Raw genomic sequence first — 15,334 nt, forward strand, 5'->3', positions numbered from 1 at the left:
CAGTTTGACCTAAATTATCATTGTTGTGTATTTTGTAAACTTTTCATTAACTTGGAAAATATTATTCATAATTCTTAGAATCGTAGCTGAGTCTCTTAACCCTCTTAACTTCCCTCCCCCCCCCCCCCTTCTTAGCCACTTCCCTTCAGCTACATCAAAAAACAAGTTATACGCCAACTCTACCCAACAAAATACTTAATTTTCGTTAATATCATGGAATTAATTGGCCGATTTGCAGCCACTAAGTAATTCAAAATTACCCAAAATTTGCGGCAAAAAAACTTTTTGAAGACAGTCATCACGTTTTTTATTACACATTACAGGATATATTTTCAATACGCCCAATTAAAATGCTAGTTTAATTGTTAATTTGTATGTGAGGTTTAAATGGCGCAAAATCAGACATTCTAAAAATGTTTAATTGCATTCCCAAGATAAGGATAAAAATATATATTTCTGGGCGTAGAGCTAGACTCAGGGCTGCCGGGCCTTATAATGGCAAATCAGGTGACTTCAAGAAAATAGGTACCCGTCAAAAACAAAAAAGGTTAAGGAAACAGGAATGATTTTTACAACCTTTAGACAAAAAATTCTCTCTTGAAAGAATGTAACAATAGCTAAAATCATAAAAATTTTGAATCAATTACTAAATTACCTCAATACTTTTGAGGTCAATTAACAATACCTAGAACCGTGGCTACTGCTAGACACATACACAAACACCTGATAGGATTAAACTAAATACCCATAATATATCTACAGGGGTGCAATAATTTCTGCAAAGTTTTAAAAAACATAAACTTCACAATATACAAAATAAGAGGGTTTTACATGTAAATTAAATAATCAACCCAATTATAATTGTAAAATAATAGGTATGGCACATTTAAATTGTTTGAAATTTATATTAGAATTGATTTATTGAGCCCTAATATTAATATTAATATGATATTGGCAACGGGAAAAATATTTTTTCAATTCTTACTAAATTCAAATGTGACTTATTTGCGGATTTAATAGCGCACTTCCCTGTAGACACATATTACCAAAAACACAGGTTTTATAAGGGGGCGGGCACTTTTAATACCCCCCGCGCGCCTGTTGTTTTTGGATTAAAAAACCTCTTTCAAGTTTCACAGGGTTTTATATTGCCAATGTCTACTAATGTGAAATTCCAAAATGGACCCACCCTAATGGCTATACATTGGACAACAAACAATGATAGCGTAGCTACTCTACAAGTTCATATCCGTTGATAAGTCTCAGGCAAAGTGGTTACACAATTGCAGAGGCATGAAAAATCAGTTTAAAATTTTAAATGTTTCATGAATTATTTGATTCTTTTGGGGGACTGTTATTTGATTATTGTGTTTAACAATATTTGATATCAATTAAGTATGATGGTTCTTGAATTAAAATAGTTTTGTTTTTTAGTTTTTATTCTAAAACTCTGAGATGTATCATAATATTTATGACCTCTCTTCATTGAAGTTTTCTAGGACTCTGTGGGCAAAATCATTAGCTATTTCATAATTCTTTTTGATTATAATTAAATACTTTTAAATCCAAACCCTTAATTAGAAATCTGATTAAATTTCAAATTACATTAAAAATAATAAGATAAACCAATTATGACAAACATATAAAGCTTTACAAATCCACCAATTTTAAAGGTTAGGTATGAATAGTGTAAAAATATGAAATTTGTGAAATAAAAATGTTTTAGGCTGATTGCAAGAATATGTTAAAACGAAAATATGTCTTATAATAAAAAAATCCCAAATTTTAAGCAAGTTTACTGAACTTAATCTTAAAGTAGATAATGGCTGACTTTTTTATTGGCAATTGTCTTTTATAAACCCTTGTTTTTAATAGTTAATTTTTCACATCGTATTTTAGACAGCTTTCCGCAGAGAATGTACTCTGGTGTATCAAAACTGGTATTTTATTATATGTAGAAAATTGTCAATGACGCGATACTACACACGATTTTTCAATATGGCTGAGAACTTAACCGGTATAAATAAGTGATGATTATTCAGGGAGTAAGGGAGGGGACAATGGATCGAATATTCAATTTTTAGGAGTCTTAGACTTTGGGGACTGGCTTAAAGGGAACATGCAAGAATTTAGCAGTTTCTAACCAATCTTGGGGACCAATTATGAATGACGTCACGCAAAATCATGCCTAATCTCGCGGCAAACTAGCGCGTCAACAAAAAGATAAACAATAACAAGCAGACAGAATATTTTGATTTTGAAAATTATTTTGTAAATTGAATCATTACATTTTTTATATCTAATTCTTGTTTAATGTTAGTTCATTCCGATTATTGCGTTGCAGAAAGAAATTATATTAAGATTATTAGTTATTATGAGCAAAGCCTTCCTATAATTAGGTCCCGCACATTTGTACGTCCGTAACGGTTAGCTTTTTTCGTTACTTTAGACATGTTAGATGTTTCTTATTGATTTAATGTAAAGGCAAAAGATTTTTGTCTTAGCTTAATATTTCTGTAATTAATGATCCGATTAATTTCAAAATTTTAGGGAAAATTCACGAAGTCCTGAGTTGTTCAAGGTTTGTTTATCATTAAAATCTCAAGATGGTGTCATTTTATTTTTCTGTCCTGGATGCTAGGAGCGCAGCTACCAGTTATCCTAAGATATGTTACTTAAACCTTAAGATCTTTAAAATTAAGATGTACTTATGTTCTCAACTATTTTATTTATGTAGTATGAAATTTTGACGCAAGGTATCTCATTTTTATTTCGTTAAATGAAATAACTTGAGTTAAAAGTTCTGTAGGAAGGTAATTGTTTTAGTAACTTTTGTAATATAATTATTTAAAGGTTTTTTATGTCTAAGCTTTTTAATAAATACAATAAAAACAAGGATGACAACATCCATAAAAGCGAAGATCTGAAATGGAAGGACAAACGGACATTAAGACTTGTATAATGTCAGAACTGAATAATCAGAATGCGAATGTATAAGAATCAAAGCAAAATTGTAAGTAAATTTGTTGAAAAACTGCTTGATACAGGACAATGATTATGGACATACTTACATTTTTAGGACTTGATTATAGAGTTGCTTCGCTTTTAATATTGTACTTTGTTATCCTAGGAATCAGTATACCAAAAATCAGACCAATCAGATAATTAGGTCACGTACAAATTTGTTGTTAAAAATGTAAAAAAAATCAACATGTTTAAAATGGACGTACGGACATTCTGGTAATGATTATAGAGTTGCTACGCTTTCTAACTCGTACCTAACTATTACAGGAATCACCATGCAAAATTTGAAATCGATAGGACAATTATAACATGCCTAAATTAACGAAAAAAGCTATTTAAAAAAGTAAAAAAATCAACATGTTTAAAATGGACGTACGGACATTTTGGTAATGATTATAGAGTTGCTACGCTTTCTAAATCGTACCTAACTATTACAGGAATCACCATGCAAAATTTTAAATCGATAGGACAATTATAACATGCCTAAATTAACGAAAAAAGCTATTTAAAAAAGTTAAAAAATCAACATGTTTAAAATGGACGTACGGACATTTTGGTAATGATTATAGAGTTGCTACGCTTTCTAAATCGTACCTAACTACTAAAGGAATCACCATGCAAAATTTGAAATCGATAGGACAATTCTAACATGTCTAAATTAACGAAAAAAGCTATCCGTTACGGACGTACGGACGTACGGACGTACGGACGGACGGACGGACGGACCGACCCTAATTATAGAAAAGCTTCGCTTTTAAAAATTTGGGTAAAAGAAGTTGTAAAAGTAAAATGGTCTGTTTCCTTAATTTTCCGAAGTTTTAATAATAACAATTATGGAAATGAATTTTAAACAAGGGTTTTGATCTCTAGAATCAAAGGCTTGTAGTAAAGCATCAGTTTAAGGATGGTGCATTTCGAATTAAAAACAATTCAAAAAGTCAAAAATTTCCACTAAAGGTTGCTATATTGCAAATACTTGTTTTATCTGGAAATATCTGGGTTTTCAACCTTAAAGGGTCACAACTATAAAATTGAATTAACTGCCCATTGTCCCCTCCCTTACTCCCTGTGATTATTAAATGCATTTTAACCCTTAATAAAAACTATATTCATTATGTGATAAGTATGTGATATCATATCTTTACCACGAAAAGTTAACACGAGAAAACCATATGTATCATATTCATAATAACACCTTATATATGCAGTATTTTCCATTAACATATCAGGGAATAAAGAATAAGATATCATTACGTAAATTAGCTGTAAATGACCATATATTTATATTCAAGATTTAATATTTTATACAAAGAATGTAAAAGATAATAAATCTTAAGTATGAAAACAAGTTTTGATCGTATAGTTAATAATTGGCATTGGAAACTTAACTTATTAATACAGATTTCTAATCCTTGTATTCCCTAAAATATTTGTTCTTTTATTGTACATAGTTATGTAAACAAAAAATTAGTTATTTATCAACGAGGAAGGGAAGCTAAGATAAGGTACCTTTACCAAGCAAAATGATTAAACTTTATTTTTTGTGCTTTTAGATTTAATAAGAGCGTTTGATGATAAACAAAACGACTAATATGTTCAAATATGATATTAAAAGACAAGACAATGGACACTAAATTAATATACATCTCCAATGCGGATAGACCCGATAACCCCATTTGTAGATTAAAATTATTGATTGAAACGTCTGGACACCAATACTTTTGAACCAATCAAAATTCAACAAGAGCACTCAAAGTTTTTTAGTCAACGAATAAGATAACTTGGTTATTTTAATTTGGGTACTAGTGTAATTAGCAATCCAATGTCTCCCCCTCCCTTGTTGAACCGCCAGCATATAATTCCTTAATAACAAAAATTTAAACGATTGTTTTAACTTGATCAAAGTATCAAACTTAGCTACACGGGGGGAGAAGAGCAGCATCAGTTTAGGGGAGGAGCTAAAGCAGTGTATTATATTATTATTATGATAATGGGGTGGTGATTATTATAATATTGTGTCAAAAAGGTTTACATGAAATGTATAATAAGCAAACTAAAGCATAATTGTGTTTACATAAAAACAAAAATGTGTTCTCTATAATAAGTGAACCAAGGATCATGCTGTACTTACCATTTTGTAGATAGCTGTCACAATCTCTAACATTTCTTGTCTAGTGATGTATCCATCCCCATCGAGGTCGTACATCGTGAAGGCCCATTTCAACTTTTGCTCCAACTTGCCGCGCGACGTGACGCTGAGCGCGCACAAAAACTCGCGGAAGTCGATGCTTCCGTCACCGTTAGCGTCAAAAGTCCGAAATACGTGTTCAGCAAACTTGGACGCGTCACCGTACGGGAAAAAGTTTCCGTAGATTTTCTTAAATTCCTCAACGGACAGCTGGCCGTTGGGACAGTCCTTCAGGAAGCCCTTGTACCACTCCTGGATCTCGGCGTCCGAGAACTCAGTGTTGGACTTGAGGTCGTCCAAAATCTCGGGCTTCAATTTTGAGTTGTGCTTACCCATGGTGGAGTTAGTGCTTGCTTGGGATTATCTTTTTTTGGAAACCAGATATTAACAAAAGAAAATACATAGCACCATCCATTTGAATATAAATAAATTTTCCTATTCAATTAGACATTTTAAAGACTTAAAGGTCATTTATAGAAAACAAAAACAAAAAAGGAACTTAACAAAGAAAAAGTTACATACAGCAGTGAAATTTTGTTTCACAGAGACCTCAATATAAAACTGTAAAGAAACGGTGACGGAACATATGAAAATTATTAGATATCACCAGATAACAATGGTTTTCGGCAGCCGCGACGGTTTCAAAATGTACTAAACCAAAGCAATTTTCATGCAAAGTCGCAGGCACTGTTGTATCTATTTTTAAACTGAGTGAGTTCCTTTATGTTGTCTCTTTCACAACATCTCCCCCTCAACAAAAACAAGCCAAAAAAGATCAACTTAATCATTAATGATTAAATAGAACAAACATCTCTCCGAACCACACCATCCAATATAAAACAAACTATCTTGTCTTTGAAAATACATTAATCAGATTGTTTGTATAGTTTTTCAGGGACACAGGGAGAGACAGATGGGTGATAATTTATATTTTCTTAATCAAAGAACAATCGTACAATGTTTATACTATAATCTTAAGAATATTAAATTTCTATTTGTAAACAGTGTAAGTAACCCTCAATTAGTTTTCTGGTTTCCAAACCTGGTTTTCAAAGTTTGTGTTGGTTTCTAAACAGATACAAATAATTCATAACATACCTTCATTTTGTACATCTATAGCTGGGCAAATCAAAATACTTCTATAATCTTTACTGTTGTAAGTTTAATCTGATCTTATGAGAATTTTTAAGAATTAAGAAAAATTGTCCTAATAGCGTTTACTTTTTAGACTTTTTGGTTGGATGGTTCAAGTCTATTAATAGAACAACCAATGATTTACATTAATAAAATTGATTGAAGCAGGACATCTGCCATTTATTGGTAAAAATTGAGGCATAAGAACTACAGTTCTCTTATCTGAGAAAACTAAATTCCTCGTAATTCTTGTAATGTTTTGAAATAGCAATGTTATAATTTATAAACTTATCATTTGAAAAAAATTCTACTGGAAGGAGTAAAACATGATTTTCATATTTTTTTTCTTTCATTGAACAAGTTACAAGTGTGTTAAAAAAATAAATTGGCCAAATTTATTCACCCTAATTTTCTTTGAAACACAATCAACCGATTTGACAATCGACTTTTTTGGTAACTTAATTCATATGGCGAAAAAGGACTATATAAAAGTAATGGGATGTTTGTCTGTCTGTACCATAGTAACTCGCTAACCGCTGAACCGATATGGTTCTCCATTACAGTTAAGCTTTTCATAAGAACAGGAAAGAAATATTCTAAAGAATAAAATTACCAACCCCCAAACAATTTTCACAATGGGCTTTGTCACGTAATCTAAAATTTAAATACATATTTCATTTTGTTTCTATCTACTATTTCTTATTTTAGTAATTTTATTAATATTACATTTTTCATTTTGAACATAAAATTAAATGTCTTTCATTAAAATAATGAAGAAAACTAAAAATAGATTTAAGAATAAATAAACTTTCCGTTCTATGTAATTTTGTTGGCATTATTTTGTTAATAAAAGATAACAATCAGGATTCACTTGTTATTTTTTCTTATTATTTGTTATCCATTGTTTATATTCATGAGAACACCTAATAGCATTTTCAATATCAAGGCTAATCTACAATTTTGTCAGACTGTCAGTAATTCACTTTTTGCATTTGTAAACACCCAGCTCATACCAATAACGAAATTAATTCGGAAGAAAATCACGAAACCTATACGTGTTTTTCAGCTGTCGTTGGGGGGCAACACATCGTAAAATTGACGACCTCTCCATTTGCCCCCCAAATATTATTTTAGATTTATTTTGCTTGTTGGTTATACCTTATTCCTGGTAAACACCCCCCATATATTTGAAATTTGCAAGGCCTGCCTTCTTCTTTTTTACTCATTTCACACGACTTTAATAAATTGCTGTGAACGCCACTAGTCTGAAGCAAAAAAGAGTAAAAATGAATTTGTGGATCACTTCAATCCTGCTTTTTTTTTTTGGGGGGGGGGGGGAAGTTGTTAATGTTAATATTTAACACAAAAATGCCCATGTTACTATTCTAAAGTACAAATATCACAACATTTACCTTATTTTTAAGCATTAAATATGCAGTAAATAATTATATTACGTATGTGTGATATTTGTTAAACAAAAGAACAAAAGAATAAAAATACTTCTATTAATTATGAGTAAGAAAGAGATAGTTTCCCCGCGAGACAAACTAACAAAGCAGGGATAAAGAGAGTAGCAAATCGTTTTTCCATGAAACAAATTAACAAAACAGGGATAAAGGGAGCAGCAAATAGGTTTTCCATGAGGCAAACTAATAATACTGGGATAAGGGTAGTAGAAAATAGTTTCCTAGTGTGTAAAACTAACAGTACAGGGATAAAGTGTGTAGCAAATGGTTTCCCTGTGAGACACACTAACAGGACAAGGATATTATATATGGATGAGGCAAACTAACAATACAGGAATAAAAGAATACGCAAAAGGGTTTCCCGTGACACTGCAAAACAAATAACCAACAAAGGGATAAATGAAGTAGCAAATAGTTTCAAATAAGTAATAACACAAATCAACCGAAGGAAAGTCAAAGTGTTCATACATGTAACCCTGAACAAACTAAAATACAAACAAAGAAATTGCATTAAGTAGAATCCCAATTACTCTGAAACCATTTCCAAGGTTATGTTTAATCTTTAATACCAACTGTTCATCTTGAGAAATTAAATTGTTAAATTAATATTTTATCATTTAAACACTAAAATAAAACAATAGACGGAGAAGGGTTAAATAAAAGTATGAACCCACCTCATAAATCCTTTGTCGACTTTTAATGGGGTCTATGAATAACAGCAAATACCGTCAGGTACTATACAGTCAAGACACTATATTAGAGCAGAAAACAATTTGCTAGCAGACGAAAAAGTTCCAGGTAATTGTCTGGGTTATACATAATATTCTTAATACATTCATTAATTACACCTTCTTTTTAAAAGCTGCAAAATATTGATTTTTTATGCAATTTAGTGTAGCTACTAAGAGGAAATAATTGACTTAATGTGAGTAATTTCTTCGTGATTTGGCACATGACAATTTTAATATGGAGATATTTTCAATAAATCATTTGTACAAACAATGCTCTTTAGGTATTTTATAGTATACAAAAAAACAGCATATGTATCATGCTTTAAATTTTTAATGTTATTTTTGGACACATAATGTAAGAGAAGCTCTACTATTTAAGCTTTTTGAGAAATGTTAGTTAATATACTTTTCCAAAGAGCTATAATCAATCAATCAATCATCCAGTTAACAGAATAAAACTTTACTCATTTAAAGTTTGGGAAAACTAATTTAAATTTAATATTATAAAGTCAACCTAAAGCTAATGTTAAACTAATAACTTCAAAGCAAAAAGAAAACTGGTAAACTACATCGAATAATTCTATCCTTGGTAGGTTGGTAAAGAATTTAGAGACAAAAAAATATATCATTCAATAACATGGGGGGCTCAGAAAGATTACACATTAGCAACTGTTTCAGAAGATATAGAACATTACAATTATACCTAACACGTAGTTCATAAGCGTCAACACTAAATATCTATAACACAAAGTAGAATGATGTCTGTCTGTCCGTCCGTCTGTCCCTTAATATCTCAGTAACCACTTAACCGATCGGATTCTTCTCTTCAGGAAATATACCTCCTGGTCCTGTGGTGGTTTTAGGCTATTTTCTTTGGGAGTAGGACACCCCAAGCCTCCCCCCCCCACAAAAAATCTACCTCCCCAATATTTAAAGAAAAAAGAATTTTTACGAATTTGTCATTTAGGTACTTGCTTACATGTGGTAGACTGGAGCACCGAAAACCCCCCCCCCCCGCTTAGTTTTGACAAAAATCAAAAATAAGGGGGGGGTAGTTTTTTAATGTCTGGAAAACGGCAAGGAGGAAAAAAGCTCAGCAAGGCAAAGACTTATCCCCCCCCTTAACTTTGAAGAAAATCAAAAATAAGGGGGGGGTAGTTTTTTCACTGTACACACGCCAGAAAGTTGAGTGAGGTAAATCAAGAAAATCCAGTAAACCAGAGGGGAAACCTTATTACAGGGATATTCATGTTTTGGGGCATAATTTCCTTATTTATTGACTTTGGCCAGTAAAAGGTTTTAATTTTGCGCAAAATTAAAACCTTTTACTGGCCAAAGTCAATAAATAAGGAAATTATGCCCCAAAACATGAATATCCCTGTAATAAGGTTTCCCCTCTGGTATACTGGATTTACTTGATTTACCTCACTCAACTTTCTGGCGTGTTGTACAGTGAAAAAACTACCCCCCCCCCTTATTTTTGATTTTCTTCAAAATTAAGGGGGGGGTTAAAAACTACCCCCCCCTTATTTTTGATTTTTGTCAAAACTAAGCGGGGGGTTAAAAAACTACCCCCCCCTTATTTTTGATTTTTGTCAAAACTAAGCGGGGGGGGGGGGTTTTCGGTGCTCCGGTCTTCACATGTAAGCAAGCACCGTCATTTATTCGCGAATTTTTGCGATCCATTCGCATTTTTATCGGCTGAGTAGGTAATAGAATATGTAATTATACCTCTTGGGGCAAAGCCCCTAGAGGCTAGGGGCGAAGCCGCTAGTGTTTAAAATTGTAGTGACTGATCCTATGTCAGATATGCAAAGTTAACAGTAAGAATAAAGGGTAATGCCTTGGCCCAAAACAATCGTAACCAAATACCCCGCAGTTAGAACCTTCAGACAAAGTTCGTGCAACCAAAAGGTTAGTTTTATCAATATTTGGATTGTCTATGCCCTGGATTGGTTGATAAGACTAGGTCTAAAATCAATATTTCGGAATAATTAATAACCACAATCCTGTCAGTGCAATATTACGAAAATACGGAACTTAATCTTGCCCTGTTTTAAGCAATAATGTATGATTTTCTTTCGTATTCTAATTGATACATTATACAAGTAAAAAAATACGATAAATTAATCTTTAATCATTATTTTTGCTCTTTTCCTAACTTAATAATACAATTTAAAAAAAGATTCAGTTGTGTTTAAGTAGACTAGAATAGATAGAATAAAAAATTGCTGATTCTGTGTAAAAGTGGAACACAATAGTTTATGACGTAATCTTTAGTCTCCAGTCACTTACTTATACAAGTCTCAGGGAAAAAGGGGTAAGGTTAAGTTTTTATCAAGATTCATAAAATCATTTGTTTAGTAAGTTAAAGAAAATTAAAATATCAAGTTTAATTGTATCTTATTTTTTAATATGCCTGTAATTCAGCTTGATAAAATTGCTTTTAGACCAAAATTAAGACAAATGCATTTAATGGGTTTCTAGAAATTATGCACGAATTAATATTATAGTTTTAATTTTTATATCTGCAGACAACTTACTCAAACACCAAATAAATAAATTTTCCTATCATTAAAAAAATCAAAGAGAAAAATAACCTATCCTTTTCTTCCCGATTAGTTTATATTTATATGTCTCATCTTTAATCAACCATTCACAACATTAATAAATATTCCATATCATAACAAAGACAAGAAATGACCACATGGAGGGAGGAGACATTGGAATGTAAATTACACTGGTACCTCATCAAGTTATTCGTTGGCTCAAAAACTTTGAGTACTTTTATTAATATTTACTTGGTTGGTTCTAAATTAGAAGTGTCGAAACTTTTCAACCAATAAATAAATTATGACGATAAAAACATTAAATTCATCAAAAAAGCGTTGGGGTTAGGAATTCTTCAATGTCTGAACAATGTACCTGCTCTCGAAAATTTACAACAACAAAAAAAGTTCAAACTAGCTGCGCAAACCGTATACTGTAGATGTTGTTATGAATTATTTTTTCCTTGTTTTAATGAGCTTATATCATTCTTGCATCACTCCACGCTACTGCAGCCTTATCTCGGTTGGTTAAAAACCTGAAATAATAAACATAATTAGTTCCAATATTTTTGTATTTCTAACTTGAGGCTGCTTCCCTAGATTACTTGTGGGAGAGGAAATTTGACATATCAATTTGAGCTTTTAAATGAAAACTGAAAAAAATATCATTTGGGTGGGTATTTTATTATTCCAGTGGCGATTTTTCTTGGGGGAGGACGGAGGTACACTCCCCCAAAATAGTTTTAACCCTTCCATAGACCTATAAGAAGCTTCACTGTAAAGGAAGCCCATGATTTTCAAGTAGAGGTCGTAAGTTACAGGTAGACACACACACAGAAATAGGATTGTAAATAATACTGGTACCCAAGATATTATTCAGATATCTTTTTCTTTGGCTTAAAAACTTTGGGTACTACTGTTACATCTTGTTTGGTTGTTTTAAACTTACAAACTTTTCAACAAATAGAATTATTAGTATGGTTTTTATCATCAGTATAAATTTCAAGAAAATATAATTTCTTCAATTATATAAGTCGACTAATTTTAATAAATAATCTGGGAGTCAAATCTGGGTTAGAAACTTTTTCTAAGTTTATAGACAAAGATAAAAGTATATGATAGGAGAAAAGGAAGAAATCTAGAAGCGAGATAACTTTAGTCGTTTAGGAAAATAATTGTCTTTCACAATTTTTAATCAAAGTTTTAAAGTTGTAGAAAATATCAAAGGGATTGTTCTGCGAAAGGCATTTAACTTAGGCATTGCCAGATAAGGTAATAACCAGGATCTTAACTGACAAGGAAATGATGGGGACTATGCACGAACGACAGCAAGTGATTTTAAGAACCTTCCAGTTTTTTTTTAATAATAGTTTTCTGCTTAATTTAGTTATATCAACTAAAAAAAAACCCAAAAATTAAAAAACTCCTCATCAATTTTTTTTGATGATGCAGATGATACCAACTAATTGGTGTTGCACCAAATGTACTACATTTTTATTATTTACCTCTTGGGGCACAGCCCCTAGAGGCTAGGGGCGAAACCGCAAGTATTAAATACAGTGCTAGGTCATAATTGCAATGAAGTATCATATGGTGAATAAATTTTAATGATATTAGTTTAATAAACAGGCCATGTCCCATTTGTTTATAGTCTACATTTCAAACTAACATGCACGTTTTCAGTCAATCTTAACACCAATTAGACTCAAATTTCAAAAAAGCAAAACAAACAAAAAATACTCAAAAGTTTAGATTTTAGATTTTTTAGTAAGTTCTCGATCCTTTTCTTGCCCTGTCCATAACTTAATTTTACAAGTATTACAAAAAAAAAACTAGAATGTTAGTCGTCCAAAGTATTTATTTGACAATTTAATTCAATCTGTATTCTTTTAATTAAGGAGTGGAACAAAAATAGCAAAACTAACAAATATGGCCATTGAAAAATCAAGGACAATGTCTTGGAGAAATTTTGCAAATCCAGGTATAAAAACAATTTCTCAATCATTTTTCCTCCTCGTTTATCTGACACAAACTGTACTTGAAATTTAAGGTGTTTGTTTGTGTGTGTTTTCGACATATTTGTGAAAAATCACTTTTCTCTTCCTTCGTCTTTTGTTCCCTTTTATGCAAATGTATTAGCGCGGGCATAGACCTCATGTCAAAATTTAAAGAATTATACTTGCTGGCAAAAAAACTTGACTTAGCTATTGCAATTGTACCTACGCAGCGCAAGAGAAAAAATGAAGAAAATGACATCGTTTAAATTTTTGTTGTTGTGTTATTTTTGACTTAGAATATTGATCCTTCAGTATCCTATTATATAAAGTAGTAAGGTTTTTTTGTATTTAGCTTAAGATTTAAAAAACTTCTAAACCGATTATGTTCCTCATTTTAGTTAGCTTCACATATGCCCCGGCGTGGTTTTAGTATATTTTAATTTTAGATTACTCATCGTTCCCTAACTTTTTGAATATTGAGACCTTAAATGATAGGGACAAAGTTATAGCTATCGTAATTTCAATCGTAATGTATAATACTAAACATTTGGCCCCTTGTCCTTAAGGTAGGGCTAGGAGAGCCCAAAAACACCCAGAGACATTTATAAAACTTCCATGGTAAGTACAACCAGCATATTCTAAGATATTAAGCTTTAGACAAAAAAATCTTACTACTTTAGGTTATAAGGACCTATTTTTAAGATCAGTTATTAAAATATATGATTGTCAGTTAGGTATAACACAAAAGGCTACATAAATTAATATAATACAACCCAATTAATTATAAACGGCATTTCCCTTCTGGTAGTCAAAATTATTGGTGGAAAAATTTGAACACTTCTAGTGTGTACAACCCTATCAAAAATTAATAAAAGATTTTAGGCCAACAGCTGAGAGAACGTGAATTGAAAACTCTCGGTTAAGTTTAATTTTTTTTGTAAATGATATTATTATACATTATATTTATTAGAAAATATCAGTAACTTAAAAGCAAAACTCTTAAAATTGACCTTTAATAGAACCCATGCTAAGATATGCTTAAGCAATTTTGTAGAAAAAGTAAACTTTATTAATGATTCAAAATGTTAAAAAAATCTTTAAAAATGTAAAATTTGCAAATAAAATTCCTACCGAAGTAATTCTTATTGCTGATTTCCTCCCTAGAAAAGGAGTGTGTGCGGGGGATGAGTGCCTGCACAGGAGGCGAAGGAGGTGTAGGAGGGGCGAGGGAGTGGACAGGGGGAGAAACACGCGCCCACACAAGCTGACCGGGAGAGAAAAGAGTCACAATTACAACACTCACACAGCCTTCCTGAAAAAAGAAATACAACTATGAACATACATATTTTTAACAGATTTTTATAAAAAAAAAACACAAAATTTCACGTCCGCGTAAGTGTATACTTAGAAATGTTTAAATTAGGAGATTATTAACGTGTGGAAATCTGACAAAATTTTATGCGAGAAGCGTGAAATAGAAAGAGATACAAAAAAAGTTCTGACCATAAATGTATATTTTTTATTCAAAGCGAAAAAAAGTAAAATTGTTGGGCAATGCAGCATAAAAAAAAAATATGCATGTCAGGTGCTAAGCAAATTGACAAATTGTCATAACTCTTTCTAGATAGGTTATAAATGTATTGACGATAAATGGATAAAAAAGTGGAAAGAATAATTTGTCTTTTTACCATTATAAATACTATAGACGAAAATTACAGATTTTATTAAACAAGAACGAAAGCGACCAAGAATAGGTATTGGTCAAACAAAAAAAATTAAGGTATGAAAATAAGCCACATGTAAGTTTCTTTACATAGAAGTAAGAAATATATTATAATTAGACATTCAAACAAATGGCAATTAAAACAAGAATTTTTTTATTAAATTTGATGATGACTCTAATGTCAAAACATTGAAAAATCCTTGAATTTTCATTACTACTTTTGTTCCAAACTTTCGACAATCAAACATTTTCAAACTTTTGTTTGAAAACGAAAACTTTTTTATATTCCTATCATTTTCCTACAACATGTTACATTTATTTGTTACAATTTTATAGATATCAAGAAAATAGAGGTTAATAAATAAAAAATTTCATTAATAAGAACAATAGAATGTGCTGCTGAAGCTTAATAACATGCTTTTACACAACGAAAGATCATTTTCAAATATTTCATCACCCCCCCCCCTCTCCCCAATCTCAACAAACACTCTTAAAGGTATTGAAAAGTAATTCAAAAGCCAT

The 15,334-nt window shown here is 31.4% G+C and overlaps 1 protein-coding gene across 6 annotated transcripts in view; it reads right to left on the bottom strand.

The window, feature by feature from the left end:
• Positions 1-15,334, bottom strand: part of Nca (neurocalcin homolog) — a 116,041-nt gene that overhangs the window by 32,673 nt on the left and 68,034 nt on the right. For all 6 annotated transcript variants that reach the window (XM_080164085.1, XM_080164071.1, XM_080164057.1 and 3 more), the window contains exons 2-5: positions 14,221-14,401; positions 11,556-11,628; positions 6,255-6,280; positions 5,156-5,576 (exon numbers count right to left, since the gene is read on the bottom strand). In XM_080164085.1, coding sequence (XP_080020211.1) covers positions 5,156-5,548 — 393 coding nt within the window. In that variant the 5' untranslated portion in view covers positions 5,549-5,576; positions 6,255-6,280; positions 11,556-11,628; positions 14,221-14,401. The remainder of the gene's footprint in view (positions 1-5,155; positions 5,577-6,254; positions 6,281-11,555; positions 11,629-14,220; positions 14,402-15,334) is intronic.

This window comes from Acartia tonsa, chromosome 1 (genome assembly GCF_053477335.1).
Source record: "Acartia tonsa isolate MP-2025a chromosome 1, ASM5347733v1, whole genome shotgun sequence".
Taxonomy (NCBI): Eukaryota; Metazoa; Arthropoda; class Copepoda; order Calanoida; family Acartiidae; genus Acartia; species Acartia tonsa.